Below are 16,712 nucleotides of genomic sequence, written 5' to 3' on the forward strand. Positions count from 1 at the left end.
AGAAAATTTCAAGACAAAGAATATTCTTAATGATCTTTTTGGACATTTGATATTAAAAGATCAACTCATTACACGCTAAGGTGTGTGCTCTTAATGAGAGCCTCAAAATATATCACACAATAATTGATACAATTAAGGGGGAAAAAACAATCTGAATATAAAAAGTTGTCAATTTTAAATCTTCACCTCTCCATAATTTAACAGACTAACAATACTTCCTTCTCAAAAAATAAATAAATAAAGAGGGCTGGGGATGTGGCTCAAGTGGTAGCACGCTCGCCTAGGCACTGGATTCGATTCTCAGAACCACATAAAATAAAAATATAAAGATAAAAAAGTTTAAAAAATAAAGAAAGAAGATCTAAGAAATATCAATCACCTGTTGACATCTAAAGAACACTACACCCTCAAATTGCAGTATATTCTTCAAACAGAACATATGTTGCACTATATTAAACAAATCTCCATTCAAGTTTAATTAGAAATCCACAACCCAAATATTTGGAAATTAAACACACTGCTAAATAATGCATGAGTTAAGTTAAAAAAAAAAAAAAAAAACAAATAAGAAATTGGGGGTGGGGGAGAATAGGACAAAAACAAAACCCAAAAACCAGGAAGCACAAACACAGATCTTCTAGAAGAAAAAAATATCTTTGCAGCCTGGAGAACTGCAAAACAACAGGAGAAAAATATCAGACTTTATAAAATTTGGCAACTGCTGATCAAAAGACACTGTTGAGAAAATGAAAAGCTTAGACTGGGAAAAAAGAAATGTATATGACAAAAGTACTTGGGACCTCTTACAACTAACGATAAGACAACCCAATTTTGAAAAAGACAAAGATCTGAGCAAACAACCCACATACAAAGCCAAACAAGTACATTTAAAAAATGCAATGTTATTAGTCATCAGAGAAATGATCATTTAAACTTCAACACAATACCACCATACACAAGCTAGGATGACTAAAATTTAAAATGATGACAACTGCTAGTAAATATCAGGAGTAACTAAAATGCTGAGAAGTTCCTGGGTAGGAGTATAACATGCCACAACCACTCTGGGGAACAATTTGGCAGTTTCTCAAAAAGTTAAAACACTCAGAATACAACCTACCACTTTTAGGTATTTACTGTTAGAGAAATAAATATGATTTCAAAAAGATTTGTACAAGAATGTTCACAGCAGCTTTAGTCACTATAGCCAGAACAAAAGAATATTTACTGAATAATTGTATTAATATGAAATTCCAGGAAAAGCAAAACCAAAATTTGGAAAAAATGAGCACAGTAATTTTATATATGAGCATAGCACAAATATTAAACATTAAAATCTAAGTGCTTTAGGGTAGAAGGTGACAGAAATAGACTGAAGAAGGAATGTAAGTAAACTTTTTGGGATAGTGGCTATGTTCACTACCTCAATAGAAGTTTAGTTTAAGCATTTTTTGAATTCATTAAACATTATACCTAAGAATTTTACATTTCACTATAAGCATATTTTTGCTAAGTTAAAAAAACAACAAATATTTAATTCTAGTACATGATATAACCTTGATGTATTTGGAGGTGATGTATACTGATATCTTCAACTTATTTGAAAAACACCCCCCCAAAAGGGTGGAGATAGATGCCCATCTTTTTTTTCTAGTAGTCAATGTACCTTTTATTTATATGTGGTGCTGAGGTTCAAAGCCAGTGGATCAACATGCTAGGCAAGCGTTCTACCACTGAGCTACAACCCCAGCCCAACAGATGGCTATTTGATAGGACAAACACAATACATTAACATCTAAGTTGTGGAATAATTACTTTGATATTTTATGTTTGGAACCTGATAATCAATTTGGGGAAGTGGGGGGCAAACAAAAGATACATCAGGCTAGTTTTGAAGGGAACTTTCTACTCTCCAACCTCAAGCTTATTTTCTTGCCTTTAGACGTTAACATACTGTGTGACCTACAATTTTGTGCCAATTCATTAAGCCACAAACAGCCACACTGGTTGTTTATATTATTCTGTAATTTGATTTCTAATGCCCCCAATAAGGACTTGGAGATAAGTGGGTCTTAATAGGAGAAAAAAATGTCAAGAATTCTGCTAACTGGATGGTTACAGACACAAGCTGAATGCACTAATCAATCTGAACAGGCCAACCATCAAATGTTTCATTACTTAATACCTTTTAAACATCTTTCCATGTACTTGAGTTATACATGTACTTGAGTTATTTTATATAAGGTAGATGTGATACAAGAAGAAATTGGAGCAGGGAAATACTTGGCTTACTATCAAGTGACAGATGTACTGCAGACATAAGTTCAATATATTGGGTTTTGGTTTTGTCCCCATCCCCCAATTTCTCATTTGATTTTTTTATTTAACGCATGCATTATTTAGCAGTGTGTTTAATTTCCAAATATCTGGGTGGAGGATTGTGAATTTCTAATTAAACTTGCATTGAAATTTGTTTAATATAGTACAGTATATGTTCTGTTTGAAGAATATACCATAATTTGAGGGTGTAGAGTTCATTAGATGTCAACAAGGTGTACAGGGGATTGAATCCAGGGGCACTTAACCACTGAGCCACATCCCTACCCGTGTGTGTGTGTGTGTGTGTGTGTGTGTGTGTGTGTGTGTGTGTTTTGTTTTGAGACCAAGACTTTGCTAAATTGACAAGGCTGGTCTTGAACTTGCGATTCTTCTGGCTTAGCAGGCTGAGCCACTCTAGGACTACAGGCTCTGACCACAGTACCCAGCAATATGTTGATTCTTATTCCCATTTTAGAAATAAGCAACTAAGGAGACACAGTCGGCATGATAGAAAACACCTGTAATACCAGGGACTTGGGAGGCTAAGGCAGGAGGGTCACAAGATTGAGGCCAGCCTCAACAACTTAGCCAGACCCTGTCTCAAAATTAAAAATTAATAAGGGCTGGAGATGTAGCTAAAGTGATAAAGAACCCCTGGGTTCAAGTCCTAGTACCAAAAACAGAGACATAAAGGCAAAATGCAAGTTAAGTGTAGTGACTATAATTCTTACAAATTTTAGAATCTAAAAGTTAAAACACACTCTATCTCAATATTGCAAACTTAAGTTACTTTAGATATAGATTTGTATTAACCTGAATGTTTAGTGAATCAAAAAATACAAATTCCTGCTAAGTAGTAATTGTATCTGAGATCAGCATTATCTATTTATGTTCCATTTTAATGTTCTCCAACTTGGCCTTTCCCTAAAGGTCATTAAAATACCTACCAAAAAAAAAAAAAATCTTGAGTAATTCGCCAAAAATTCTAACTATAACTAAAACCAGACCCTACTGGTCTGAACATCACTAACATGTGAACGATAATTTAAAAAAGCAATGCATTCAAAATAATTATAAAAATGTGTAGCTAAACCTATTTTATCCAGATAAAAAGCAGTGAGCTGAAACTCGGGGCAGTCTTCCCACTAGTACCTCTTTCCTCAGAAATGTGGAGATAACAACTCCAATGTGGAAAAGAGGCAGGGATGGACAAGGGTTGGGTGAGGCATCTGGGATGCAAAATTGACAGTTGGCAGTTGGCCAGAATGGAGGGGGGGACCAGGAGCAGGGAGGTGGTGACAAAGATATGAGATAGGGGTTTCCATGTAACTCTTCACAATTGTTATACCAGACAATAAGAACAAAAGTAAATAAAACAAACAAATAAACAAAAAACCCCTACCGCAATACCGCAAAGTTAACACTAAACGCTACCTTTAAGACAGTTAAAATCAAGCTGCAGATATCATCGAGCTTCAGCTTAATATCTTTAAAAATTGAAAGTGAGGGGAAATAAAGAATATCTACACAATATGTCATCTGGCAAACATAAAACCAACCCAATATTTTTCTCATACAGGGATAAATAATATCACAATATTAATGAAAAATATAAAAGTATGTCTAGAAAAACAAGTTTATCTTACATTATTCAGATAATCACGAAATTTCTTTTTTGTACAAAGTAAGACAACTTATTTCTCAGGGTGTACTAAGAAAAACCCCAAGTCTCAAGCATGCTAGGCAAGGCTCTATCACTAAGCTATATTTTCTGTCCAGACAACCTATTTCTTAAACATAATTAATAGTTCTGCAAAAAAGCTTTAATAACAAAATAAAATAGGTTTGCTAAAATTGTACATACTGTATGATCAATGGCATTAAAGACTGAAGTTTTCTTTTGAGATAGTGAAATACACTAATATATTCCCTTCCTTCACAACTCTCCAGCAGCAGAGTGACACGCAGAACCTAAGGGAAAGAGAGCGTCCAGACCAGTAACTGAACCAAGGCCCTTAGCATAAACCCAAACATCATGGTAAAGGTGCATACAGGAAGTCCAACAGGCAAAGAAATCATGATTCTGATAAGCCAGATGCCAAAGTACTGAAATGTTAACTTGGAAAAGGAAAGAGAAAAAGTGAAAAAGAAACCAATTCCCCCAAACAAGACTGCTAATCAAAATACCAACTGACATTACGAAAATTAACCCTAAGACATTCAAACAACTTCAATCAAAACTTGAATTCACAGTCACTTACATGTTAAATTTAAGAATATATCCCACTAAAACATTTGTGGTCAAAGAGGATACAAATGAGATTTTTGAAATAAATGGCAAATGAAAGCATTATGTACCAAAGGTTAAATGATCTAGTAAGCTTTACAAACCTCTTCTTTACAACAACAAAAAAATTTTAAATGATGTAACTTGGTTGAAATCATTTATAAAAAGTCTGAAATGAGACCTGTATTCAATTTAAACTAGTAAAAAAATATATAGCCAACTATAGGCAGAAAGATTAATCAAACCAATCTTCTATTAGTCACTGATTTTTTGCAAACATTTAAGGTCAGTATATATAAAGAATTGTTCCTAATTGAAGAAATAACCCCACAGAAAAAAACTGGTAAGAGAAAAACCCAAATGGCCAAAAAAGATGCCTTCCTGCCAGTAAACAAGATGGAAAATAAAACTCCAATGATATATCATTTCACAACCATCATGCTGGCAAAAATTCAAAAGTCAACAAAATCAAGATCTGGTAAGGATACAGAAAAAGGTCTATCTACCCAGTGTAATGTGCAAAGTGTTAAACTGCAAAACTACCTAGAAGAGCAATATGGCAACATCTAATACATATGAACTTGTATGTCATCATCCTCTATAATCTAACAGTTCTATTTCTACAGAAATATACTAGAGAAAATATTGTACATAAAGAGGAAAAAGTGGGCTCGGGCTGTGGCTCGGTGGTGGAGCGCTTGCCTGGCATGTGTGAGGCACTGGGCTTGATCCTCAGCATCACATATAAATAAATAAATAGACAGACAGATAAATAAATAAATAAATAAATAAAGTCCCATTGGCAACCACGAAAAATGTTTAAAAAAAAAAAAAAGAGGGAAAAGTGCATGAATATTATTAACATGTACTGGGAATCAACCCAAATACATCCTGATAATAGAACGAAATCACTGCGGTAAAGCTTACACTGAATAAATATACAGCAGTGAAATGAAACAAATTAGTTAATTTTCACTATGTCAATAACTACAAAAGGAAAAAAATGAAGAAAAGGACAAGAATATATACAGCATTAACCATATATATATGGTTTAAGAACAGACAAAACTATATAATAACACCCCAAGATCAAGTAATCTTGATGGCAATTCCCATATTTAAAGGATGATAATATTTTTTATAATATTTGTTTTTATTGTGGCTTTATAATACTCACTAAAAATACTAAAGTTAGCACACACAAACTTTTTGGGGGGACAAGGGGGTGTAGTGGGGATTGAATTCAGGCGCACTCGGCCACTGAGTCACATACCAGCCCTATTTTGTATTTTATTTAGAGACAGGTTCTCACTGAGTTGCTTACTGCCTCACTTTTGCTGAGGCTGGCTTTGAACTTGTGATCTTCCTGCCTCAGCCTCTCAAGCCGCTGGGATTACAGGCTTACACCACCATCCCCAGCTACACACATACTTTGAAGAAAATGTTTCAATGGCAGATAATTCTTGCTCTGGGTCCTCCCCCACCCTTACAGGTCTCCCCTTAAAACTACCACATCAAAGCTTTTTAAAACCTCAGGAATATTTAAATATATAACCCTACCTGCTCCTCTGAAGGTTTAGAAGCAACAAAGCGTGTTCTCTCTCGTCTCATCTTGCCACCTCCACCACCTACTCCAGAAGATAAACCATTGGCTGCAGGAATACTGAAATTTGGATATGAAAAGCCACTAGCAAATAAAAAGAAAATCAAAACAATTGATATATTATTTGGGTCCATAACCTGTTAACTAAATACCTAAAATCCAGAACTGCTAACAAGGAAGAAAAATAAATGCAAAGCTCAATATAATTTTAAAAACTGACAGGTTTTTGTTTTGTTTTTTATGGCATAAAGTTTCTACATTTAAATTTCTTAATATTCAAATAGGTATCTGAAATCAAATATGGACCTTACAAATTAAATATAAAGAAACTTAGTGGATATGAAATGACATTACCTTTCTTGTTCTCTATTTTGCCTTGGTGTCATATTTTTTTCATATCCAGTCTAGAAAAAAAAAAAGATGTCATTAGATCCCATTTTTCTTTTTTTCTTTTTTTTTTTTGGGGGGGGGGAGGGGTATCAGGGTTTGAATTCAGGGGCCCTCGGCCACTAAACCACATCCCCAGCCCTATTTTGTATTTTATTTAGAGATAGGGTTCTCACTGAGTTGCTTAGCACCTCACTTTTGCTGAGGCTGGCTCTGAACTCTTGATCGTCCTGTCTCAGCCTCCAGAGCCACTGGGATTACAGGTGTGAGCCACAGCACCAGGCTATACCATTTTTCTTCCTATAAATCACAATATTTGTGGGTTTTTTGTATTGGGAATTGATCCCAGGTGTGCTCAACCACTGAGCCACATCCTCACACTTTTTTTTTTTTTTTTGAGACATGGTCTCACTAAGTTTATGAGGCTGGCTTTGAACTTACGATCGGGGGAGGGGGGATCAAATCTAGCAAAATTAATCTAGATAGTAAGTATAATACTAATATTTACCAATAAATGCTAATTTAGGATTTGATCGACCCAAATACATCCTGATAGTAGAATGAACTATTTAAAGGCATATACATAATCATCATTAATACACCAACTTTACTCATTATATAGATGCTAGATTTTAATGAGAATACCTCCTTTTAACATTACTCATTATTATTCATCATAACCAGTATTCAAAGACTAGTGAAAATAAATACTCACATTGTCCTTTTTATCAATTCTTTGATTAACCTTTCTTAATTCACCAGATGGGGTCAGAGATGGTTTAAAATAAACAGTTCGATTTGCTGCAATGGAAACTGGCTTTGGGGTCATAAGTCTCTGAACAGGGGGATATTGAGCATCCACCTTAAAGGTAAACAGAAATAAAGACAAATAATTTCATATGTATCAATGACTCATATCTTAAAATGCATGACAATATCTAAAGTTACCTAGAGACCATGAATACTTCTAAAGAAACTCAGCAGATGCAAATATATACTACTAGGAAAAACTATTAAAACTGAACCTAAGTGGTACTTCATCTATTTATATGTTTAACATACGCACAAATTCAAAACAATTTCATAGGAAGATTAACTATATTTCATTCCAGACTCAGTGATTTTTTTCACATACATGCACATTTGCTCACACATAAAATCGAATTTATTTAATTTAAAACTGCTCAGTTTTTTTCTCACATTTCCCCCCAAATTATTGTCTACATTTTCTTCATCTTGCAAATAAGATACTGTATGAGTGCTGGGTACATACTTTGTACTAAAGTCTTATTCTAAGCATGTGCAAGGCCCTGGGTTTGAACACTAGCACCTCAAAAAAATAACGTATGTGAATATTTTTTAGCTAGTCATAAAAATACTTCTAATTCCTAAAAATATGAACAAAGTCCTAAGTTGGTTCCTCCAATGTTAATTAAAAAACAAACTAAGTCAAAACCTTACAATGTAAAAACTTGCAGATTCTGAAATGAACTGGTTTTATTGTCTAAGTACACAAGTGTTTTTCATTAATAGTCCTTTGCTTCTCTAAAACACAGTAAAAATCTTGATGGTGTAAGGTCACCATAAAGCCCAGAATTTGAACCCTGGATGGAGACTGCAATACCATGAATAGAGTCCTTGCACTTAGCAGCAGCTGTGAACAACCTGCGTTTTCTGGGCAAAGTTTCTGTACAGTTGCTAGCTCTTCCCTAAATCCTTTTCATTAGTGTGACCACATAACTCAATAAGACAGTTTATTTTGCCGAATGTTCTGGCATATCTGTGAAACATGAACTTGCTGTACCCCAGCATTTTATTTCCTTTTATTTAAACAATAAGCAATCATTAATAATACGACATAGTAAGACTTTTACTGACAATATTATTATGGGATAACCTTAAAACTCCACTTGTTTTTAAACAATCTTACAAGGGAGTCTTTCTAAGAAGAGTTAACAATTTAAATTAATACCATGATGACAGCTAATAATAGATTTCCTCTTGCCCAAGTTCAAACATCTAGGTAATTCAAAAATTGAGAAGCAATACTTTTCCACTAAAAATTCAATTTTAGCTTTCTTTATACTCAATTTCATAATTATAATTTTATCAACCTCTCATATAGTTCCCAGAGTGAATTCAGACAATTAGGATAATTTTAATAATCACTTTTGGGAAATTTAGTGATAAATGCTTTCAACAGTATGAATTTGAGAATCTGCATTTCTGGAAGGATATTTAACCAGTCATAAACATAACTAACCCAAAGCCTCAAATTATTAAGCATTTTATTTTTCACACAGTAACCTCAAGAGCTAACTTGAACCATATAAAACACAATGGAAGGGTATCAAGACATCTACATTACATTTTTTATAGTTCGGGTATCCTGAAATAGTATGTTGGCTGGCTGACCAAATGTGTACCAAACTGAAATTCTATTTATACACATTAGATTTGTCATAATGTTAGATAACTAGGAAAATCTCCAAAGGTTCAATGTTCAACGAAGATTTTAATTTTCTGATCTTCTAATTACTAAACAAATTTTGTTCATTCCCGTTTTCATTTATCAAAAGAACCAAGTCATAAAGACCATAAAGAATCTAAAGATGGAAATGGCATATCACCAAAAAATACTGAATAAGTATCTGCTATGCAGCATCTTTTTTTTTTAAGTTGTAGATGAACAATACCTTTAATTAATTAATTAATTAATTTAATGTGGTGGTGAGGCTCAAACTCAGTGCCTCACATGTGCTAGGCAAGTGCTCTACCACTGAGCAGAAGAAGGAACAATGTCCAAGTACAAAAAATGTCATTTTTCAAACACGTGCCTTGACAACTATCAACTAAATCTAATTTGTGTATCTGTTAAACTTTAAATGCTACAAAATTGATGGCACATTAAATAATTACCATACCTTTTCTCTTTTGGCCTGAAAATCTGTGATATCTATCCCACTCCTATCAAGAGGCTGAAAAAATAAAACAGTATTAGAATATACAGAAAACTGTAAAAAATATGTCTCTGAGAATACAACAGCTTTAAAAGTCAACTTACAGAGTTTAGAGGAGAAGAAACAACCGATGGAATTCTTTTCGCATCCTGTTAATGTTATAATAACAATTTATTTAAAAAATTTATTTTTTATGAAATAATAAAATTAAGATTTTTCATTAAACTCAAATTTTGTTTAAGAGTGATTTTAAAAATTTACCGCTAGAGGACTTGACATCTTCTCTAAAGACTGCAATATTCGCCGAGCTGTTGAACTAGTCACACCGTAAGATTGTGCATTAAGTTGCTTAGCTTTCATCTGTCTTCTGACTGGTGCCTGTGAAATAAATTCTATATTATTTGTAGCAACAAAATCTAAGTCACATATTTTATGTAATGAAAATATCTACAAAATAAAATGTCTAATGTAAAACACGATAAATATTAACAACAACTTATCTCTGAGAGGTGTCATAAGAGTTTAATTGTTTTTCTTCTTCATGCCTTTACTGAAAATCCAATTCCCTGCCTGAGACAGTATTTTTATAATTAGAAGTGATAAAATAGTACACACCACTCTGAAGAATGATCTGTAGTTATATTACACATGATGAAAAGGTATAATTGGTAAAAAAGTTCTAGCAATACCTTGATCTGCGTACTCTTGATATTTAAATCAAATAATATTAAATTAATGAGAAGTGAATTAAGATAGCTGTTATTCTGAATATTAATTAACATTTAATTAGAGCAAATTCCAAGACAGATAAACAAAATACTATAGATTCTACTGCAATGAAAATCTAACATTTTAATACATAACTTGTTTCTCAAAAATCAACATGACAAAAGGAACATTTTTAAATACTCACGCTATTTCTTAATAAAGTGACTTACTTTCTTAAAATTGGGATTAGGAAAAAAACCTTAAAGACTAGGCAATTACCCTTTAATACAAAAGCAAAATGTATATATTCCAATAAAAATACACCCGTCTCTCAAGAATGCACTACAAGATTCTAATAAACATGTGATACCACAAAACCAAGTAATTTGGCAATGAGTAACATAAGGAAAAGATAATCTCACAACCAAAATATAACCTAGTTTTTAAAAATTTTCATCATCTAAAAATTTGAACCATAATTACTACTTAAAAAAATTTTCTTATATATCAAATATATTCATTTATTTTCAAAGTAGCTGCATTAGTAACAATAATAATACATTAGTATTATTACAAATTTGGTGCCCCCTATGGATTGCTGTTGAGAGACTAGAGGCTTCAGCAATCACGAGAAAACATTAAACTATTCACCAGGATATCACTGAAGGCTACTGGCTCTCAGGGCCTCAGTTCACTAATCAATAAAACAGAACTGAACTGGAATGTTGATAATGTCTTCTAGCTCCATAACTCTAGGAATGAAATAGCTAATAGACTGCATTCCAAATGTCAATTATAAGGCTAAGGGTGTAGCTCAGTGAAGAACACTTGCTTAACAAGCTTAAGGTCCTAGATTTTATTCCCAGCATGACAAAAACAAAAATATCTAATGTCAATTGTAAATATTTGGATGCTTGATTGAGGAAGATTCTAAGGGTATATCAGCACTCAGCATTAAAAAGAACAGAACTCAATACTGGCAATAAAGGAGAAGGAAACAGGAACACACTCCAGACTATTCTGAACTATATTAACTATAAATTTTAGTTTTTAACATGATATGATCCAGCTTAAGAAAAAGCTTCCTATGTAACTCTGACATCCAGTTAATGCTTTCTCTTATAACAAAATGTCCCCCATAAAAACACTCAGAAATAAGGCTCACAGCTTAGCGTGACGTTGTGCATCTGTTCTCTTGAAAGACTTAGGCAGAAGGACCACAAATTCGAGGCCAGCCTGAACAATTTAGCAATCCCTTGTCTCAAAATAAAAATTAAAAGAGCTGAGGATGGCCAGGTGCAGATGGAGCATCCCTATAATCCCGACAGGTTGGGAGGCTGAGGCAGAAGGATCGAAAGTTCAAAGCCAGCCTTAGCAGAAAGCGAGGCGCAAAACAACTCATTGAGACCCTGTCTCTAAATAAAACACAAAATAGAGCTGGGGATGTGGCTCAATGGATGAGTGCCCTGGAGTTCAATCCCTGTACCTCCCACCCTCCAAAAAAAAAAAAGCTGCGGATGTAGCTCAGTGGTAAAGCACCCCTGGGTTCAATTTCCAGTAGTGCAGAAAAAAAGTCTCATAATTACTACTGTTAATTAGACAAGAAAGAATCTTCTAATCAGGATAAGAAATGACTACCCTTAATGACAAAATTAAAATCTTTAAATATCCTAATTTCAAGCATTTGTTGATTCCTATTTACCATGGATTCTCATTTCAATAAGATTTGCTCCAAAAATCTTAAAATGTTTACATTTTCTTCCATCTCTAAAAAGGTCAAAATCTGTAATATAAAATAAAAATACTATAACCCACACAAACCAGAATTTGTACAGTCCTCAAGAAAATAGCAGGACAAAGAACAGGATGCAATTTCCCTTAAACTGGTATTTCTCATTTCTAATTATTGACTACTAATATATACACTCATAAATACAAATTGCTCTGTATTTTTTTGACCTTGTATCTTGTGACTCTGACAAACTATTAGTTCTGATAGCATTTTTTGAAGTTCTTTGGTAATAGATATAAATAAATACCTACATTCCTGAACAGAAATTATTTTACTTCTCCCTTTTCCATCTGTATACCTTGTTCTACACTGGGTAGGATCTGTAATACGAGGTTGAAGCATAGCAGTTTTGATAAGAGACTTCCCTTCTCTTTCCCCCATTTCAGAAGAACAGTATTCAGTCTTTCACATTAAGGAATGGTACATCTGTATTAAGGAATGGTACATCTGTAAATACGCTTTATCAGGATGAATTTTTTATCTTTTCCTAGGTTTGGTTTGCTGAAAATTTTTATCATGAGTGGATGATGGATCTTGTGAAATGTTTTATAATATCAAATGTTCATAAGGTTTTTATTCTTTAATCTGCTTACGTGGTAGGTTACAAAAATTTCAAATGTTGCTTTCCCAGGACAAATCCCACCTGATCATGATACAGTTTTCTTTTTATAAACGTTGAGTTCAATTTACAAAAATTTTTGTTGGAAAAGCATGTATCCATAATTAATGAGAAATGCTGTCCATGTTTTTTTTTAATGTCTTTGTCTCATTTTGGATCAAAGTACTGTTAGCCTATTAAAAATGTGTTTGGCAGGGGGTGGATATAGCTCAGTTGGTAGAGTGCTTGCCTTGCATGTACAAGGCCCTGGGTTCAATCCCCAGCACCCCCACCCTCCAAAAAACTGCATTGGGGAGACAGGCATGGTGGTACACACCTATAATCCCAGCAACTTACAAGGCTGAGGCAGGAGGGTCAGAAGTCTAAGGCCATAATCAGTAACTTAGTGAGACGCTATCTCAAAAAGAAATTTAAAAAATAGGGCTAGGGATGCAGCTCAGTGAAGCCCCTGGGTTAAATCCCCAGTACCCCCACAAAAGAGTTGGATAATGTTCTTTTCTAATACATGAAGAGTTTATAATATAATTGGTACTCTTTCTTTTTTAAATACTTGTTAGAATTCATCAGGGAAGCTATTTGAGCCTGAATGTTTCTTTGCTGGAAAGATTTCAACTATGAATTCAACTCATTGAATAAATAACACTATTCAGACTTTTGCTTATGCTATGCCAAATAAAATGAAATACTTAGGTATGAATGTGTCAAAATGCATTCTACTGTCATGTGTAACTAATCAAAATAAACAAAAAATTCTAACAAAATGTGTTCAAGGTCTCCATTGTGAATACTATAAAACACTCATGAAAGAAATCTTCAAAACACCTTAATAAAGAGAGATAAAGTTTTTTCATGAACTGGAAGACTCAGTTTTGTTAAGATGTCCATTCTTCTCAAATTGATCTTTAGACTCAATGCAATCCCAATCAAAATTCCAACAGCCTTTGTAGGAACCAACAAGCTGAATCTAAAATTTTATGGAAAAGCAAAGAACCCAGGAAAGTCAAAACAAGCTTGTAAAAGAAAAGAACAGTTAGAGAGCTCACATTACCTGATTTTAAGACTTACTATAAAAGAGCTATCAAGACAAGGTAATACTGCAAGGACAAATGCAGATCAATGGAAAAATAATAGAAAGTCCAGAAACAGAGCCAATGTACAGTAAACTACTTTTCAACAAATGTGCAAAAGTAATTCAATGGAGAATAGTCTTTTCAACATATGGTACATCCATATGTAAAACAAGTTTTGACCCATACCTAATACTAGATAAAAAAAATTAACTCAAAATGAATCACAGGTCTAAATTAAAACCTAAATCTATGAAGCTTCTGGGGACAAACAAAAAACAAGAAAATCTGTGGCACTGGGTTAAACAAAAATGTCTTAGATATAATAGCGAAATCATAAAAGAAAAAACAGAACAAATATACTTAGATGTAATCAAAAGTAAAAATTTCTTTTCAAAAGACACTGTGAAAACATGTCACAGAATGTAATATCTACAACACACATTTGATAAAGGATTTGAAAAAAATGAATGCTCAAAATTCTTTAATAAGATAGCCCAATTTAAAAATGGTCAAAAGATTTAAAGGCACTTCAAAGACACTGATTGCAAATAAGCATATGAAAAGATGTTCAACATCATGTAAGATTAATGTTGTTTTTTTTTGTCAAAGTTAAACCTATAGTCTGAGTTTCCTAATATGTAACAAAAAAGTGTCTGCTATAATCTAAAATCTGAGTTTCCTAGTGAGTAGTTAGGTGGAGCTATTTTTAAGTTACTAAACCATGTGGTTAAAATGTAGCCATTTTGATTCCCCCAACTATTTCTCTTTGTCCTCTGTCTTCCAATCATAATGCCTACAGTTTACTAGGTGATCGAATCCTAACTAGAGTCCTTCCCTTCCTTTGCCCTCCCCAATTTTAAATTAGTCAATCACATATATAGTAATCCTAAACTCCTTCTATTAGAGCAAAAGGATAAAAACCTGGGCAAACTTCCCACCCAGTGTGCTTGCTTGCCACATTTTTTCGGGTAGTTTGCCTTGCTGAGTAACTTTTGAGCACATGTCTAATTTCTTGCAGTACTAATAATCAATAGGGAATTTCAAATTAAAACCACATATTGAAATTATCACTGCATGCCTATTTGCAAGGCTAAAACAAAAAGCTAGCACCAAGTGCTAGGAAGGATGCAAAGCAACTAGAATTCTTACACTACTAGTGAGAATGCAAACTGGTACCAGGCACTCTGAAACAATCTGGCAATTTATTATATACTTACCTTGTGAGTCAGTAATCCAACTCCCAGGTATTTACCCAAGAGATGAAAATTAACATTCATACAAAATGTTCATAGCAGCTTTATCCAAAACAGGCAAAAAACGAGAAATAATCATGTCCTTTTACTGGTGAAAAATCATAATTATACTACTCAGCAATAAAAAGGAACTACTGACATGCAAAAACAGACTGATCTCAAACATACTATGCTAACTGGAGTAAGTCAGATACAAAAGGCTACACCTGACTAAAATTTATATGACATTGTGGAAAATGGCAAACTACAGGGAAAGAAAAACATTAGCGGTTGTCAAGAGGATGGTAGTGAAAGGACAGACTGACTACAGAGATGCACAAGGTAATGTTCTGAGATGATGGGGGTTTGTTCAAAAATCTGCAGAAATGGTTACACAACTGCATGTGTTTTATTATTAATTCAAATACACAAATAAGAGGAAATTTTTATTATGTAATTTATTCCTCACAAAATAAATTAATCAAACTTCTAAGAGACACACACAAATATAATACACAAAATGTTCACTTGGACCTGAAATAATATTCACATATCCTAAAAAGGGTGATGGTGGAGGTGCAGTCATCTCCATAGTTCTGTAATTTTTACCAAAGAATAACTAAAAGTTTATTTATTTATTTATTTTTAATTTTTGAGTGTCAATAGTGAATGGCTAATTAAAAGCAAAAAGAAAAGAAGAACCATCATCCATCTCCAATTAAACCAACCTGATAAGGTGTATTTCGTAGCTTAGGCTGTCTTGCAGCAGCTGCTGCCCCACCATATGTTGTTTTTCCAGGATAAAAAGGAGAATCTCCAAGCTGACTTGTTTTAAGATTTGAAGAATTCCCAAGTGACTGCATAGAAACACAATGACAAACTTTAAGCAAAAAATACTCAAAATGAATGTGATTAAATCCAATCCAGTTAGTACTCACAGAGGAAAGTGTTCCAAAGGCAGATAAGTTAAATGCTGGTTTTTTTGAGCTGGTGGCAGTATGTTGAGAGACTGAATGAGAACGTTCAGCCTCTGGGGACCACAGAGGTGGCAATGAAGTGTTCTTTGAAACAGCTATATCTGAAACAAAAGTAATAGCACCAATTATAAGACTCTAGATTTTCACATAGAAAAATAAAAATTAAAACTAAGTCAAATAGTCAATAATTGGTCTAAAACATAGACCAATAGTACAGAATAGAAGACACTTAGTCAAACTCACACAGATACAGTCATCTAATCCTTGACAAAGGTGCCAAAAACATACACTGAAGATAGCCTTTTTAACAAATGGTGCTGGGAAAATTGGTTATCCATATACAGAAGAATGGAAGTAGAACCTTATCTCACAACCTGCACAAAAGCCAACTCAAAATGGATCCAAGACCTCGAAATTAAACTAGAAAATATGCAACTCTTAGAATAAAATGTAGGGTCAATACTCTAGCTTTTAAGCACAGGCAACGACTTTCTCAATAGGACCCCTAAAGGTCAGGAAATAATGCCAAGAGTTAATAAGTGGAACACCATCAAATTTACAAGTTTCTGCAAAACAAAGGAAATAATTAGGAATGTGAAAAGATAACCCACAGAACAGGAGAAAATCTTTTCTAGCCAGCTACTCTTTGTTAGTGTCTTGAATACATGAAGAGCTCAAAAAACTTTACATCAAAACATCAGCTAGCCCAACTAATATATGGGCAAATGAATTAAACACACACATCTCAAAAGAAGAAA

At 33.6% G+C, this 16,712-nt stretch overlaps 1 protein-coding gene and 1 non-coding gene across 6 annotated transcripts in view; one reads left to right on the forward strand and one right to left on the reverse strand.

Annotated features, from left to right (window-relative positions):
• The window catches only part of Nup153 (nucleoporin 153), a 61,962-nt gene that overhangs the window by 25,044 nt on the left and 20,206 nt on the right, over positions 1 to 16,712 (reverse strand). For 4 of the 5 annotated variants that reach the window (XM_076859245.1, XM_076859243.1, XM_076859241.1 and 1 more), the window contains exons 4-11: positions 15,916 to 16,055; positions 15,706 to 15,834; positions 9,818 to 9,934; positions 9,661 to 9,705; positions 9,521 to 9,574; positions 7,312 to 7,458; positions 6,564 to 6,613; positions 6,167 to 6,293 (exon numbers count right to left, since the gene is read on the reverse strand). In XM_076859245.1, the coding sequence (XP_076715360.1) occupies positions 6,167 to 6,293; positions 6,564 to 6,613; positions 7,312 to 7,458; positions 9,521 to 9,574; positions 9,661 to 9,705; positions 9,818 to 9,934; positions 15,706 to 15,834; positions 15,916 to 16,055 (809 nt within the window). The remainder of the gene's footprint in view (positions 1 to 6,166; positions 6,294 to 6,563; positions 6,614 to 7,311; positions 7,459 to 9,520; positions 9,575 to 9,660; positions 9,706 to 9,817; positions 9,935 to 15,705; positions 15,835 to 15,915; positions 16,056 to 16,712) is intronic. The other variant, XM_076859242.1, reaches the window with a different exon arrangement.
• Positions 12,870 to 12,946, forward strand: Trnaa-ugc (transfer RNA alanine (anticodon UGC)). The gene has a single exon. It is a non-coding gene; the product is annotated as a tRNA-Ala (tRNA).

This window comes from Callospermophilus lateralis, chromosome 6, assembly GCF_048772815.1.
Source record: "Callospermophilus lateralis isolate mCalLat2 chromosome 6, mCalLat2.hap1, whole genome shotgun sequence".
Classification (NCBI taxonomy): Eukaryota; Metazoa; Chordata; class Mammalia; order Rodentia; family Sciuridae; genus Callospermophilus; species Callospermophilus lateralis.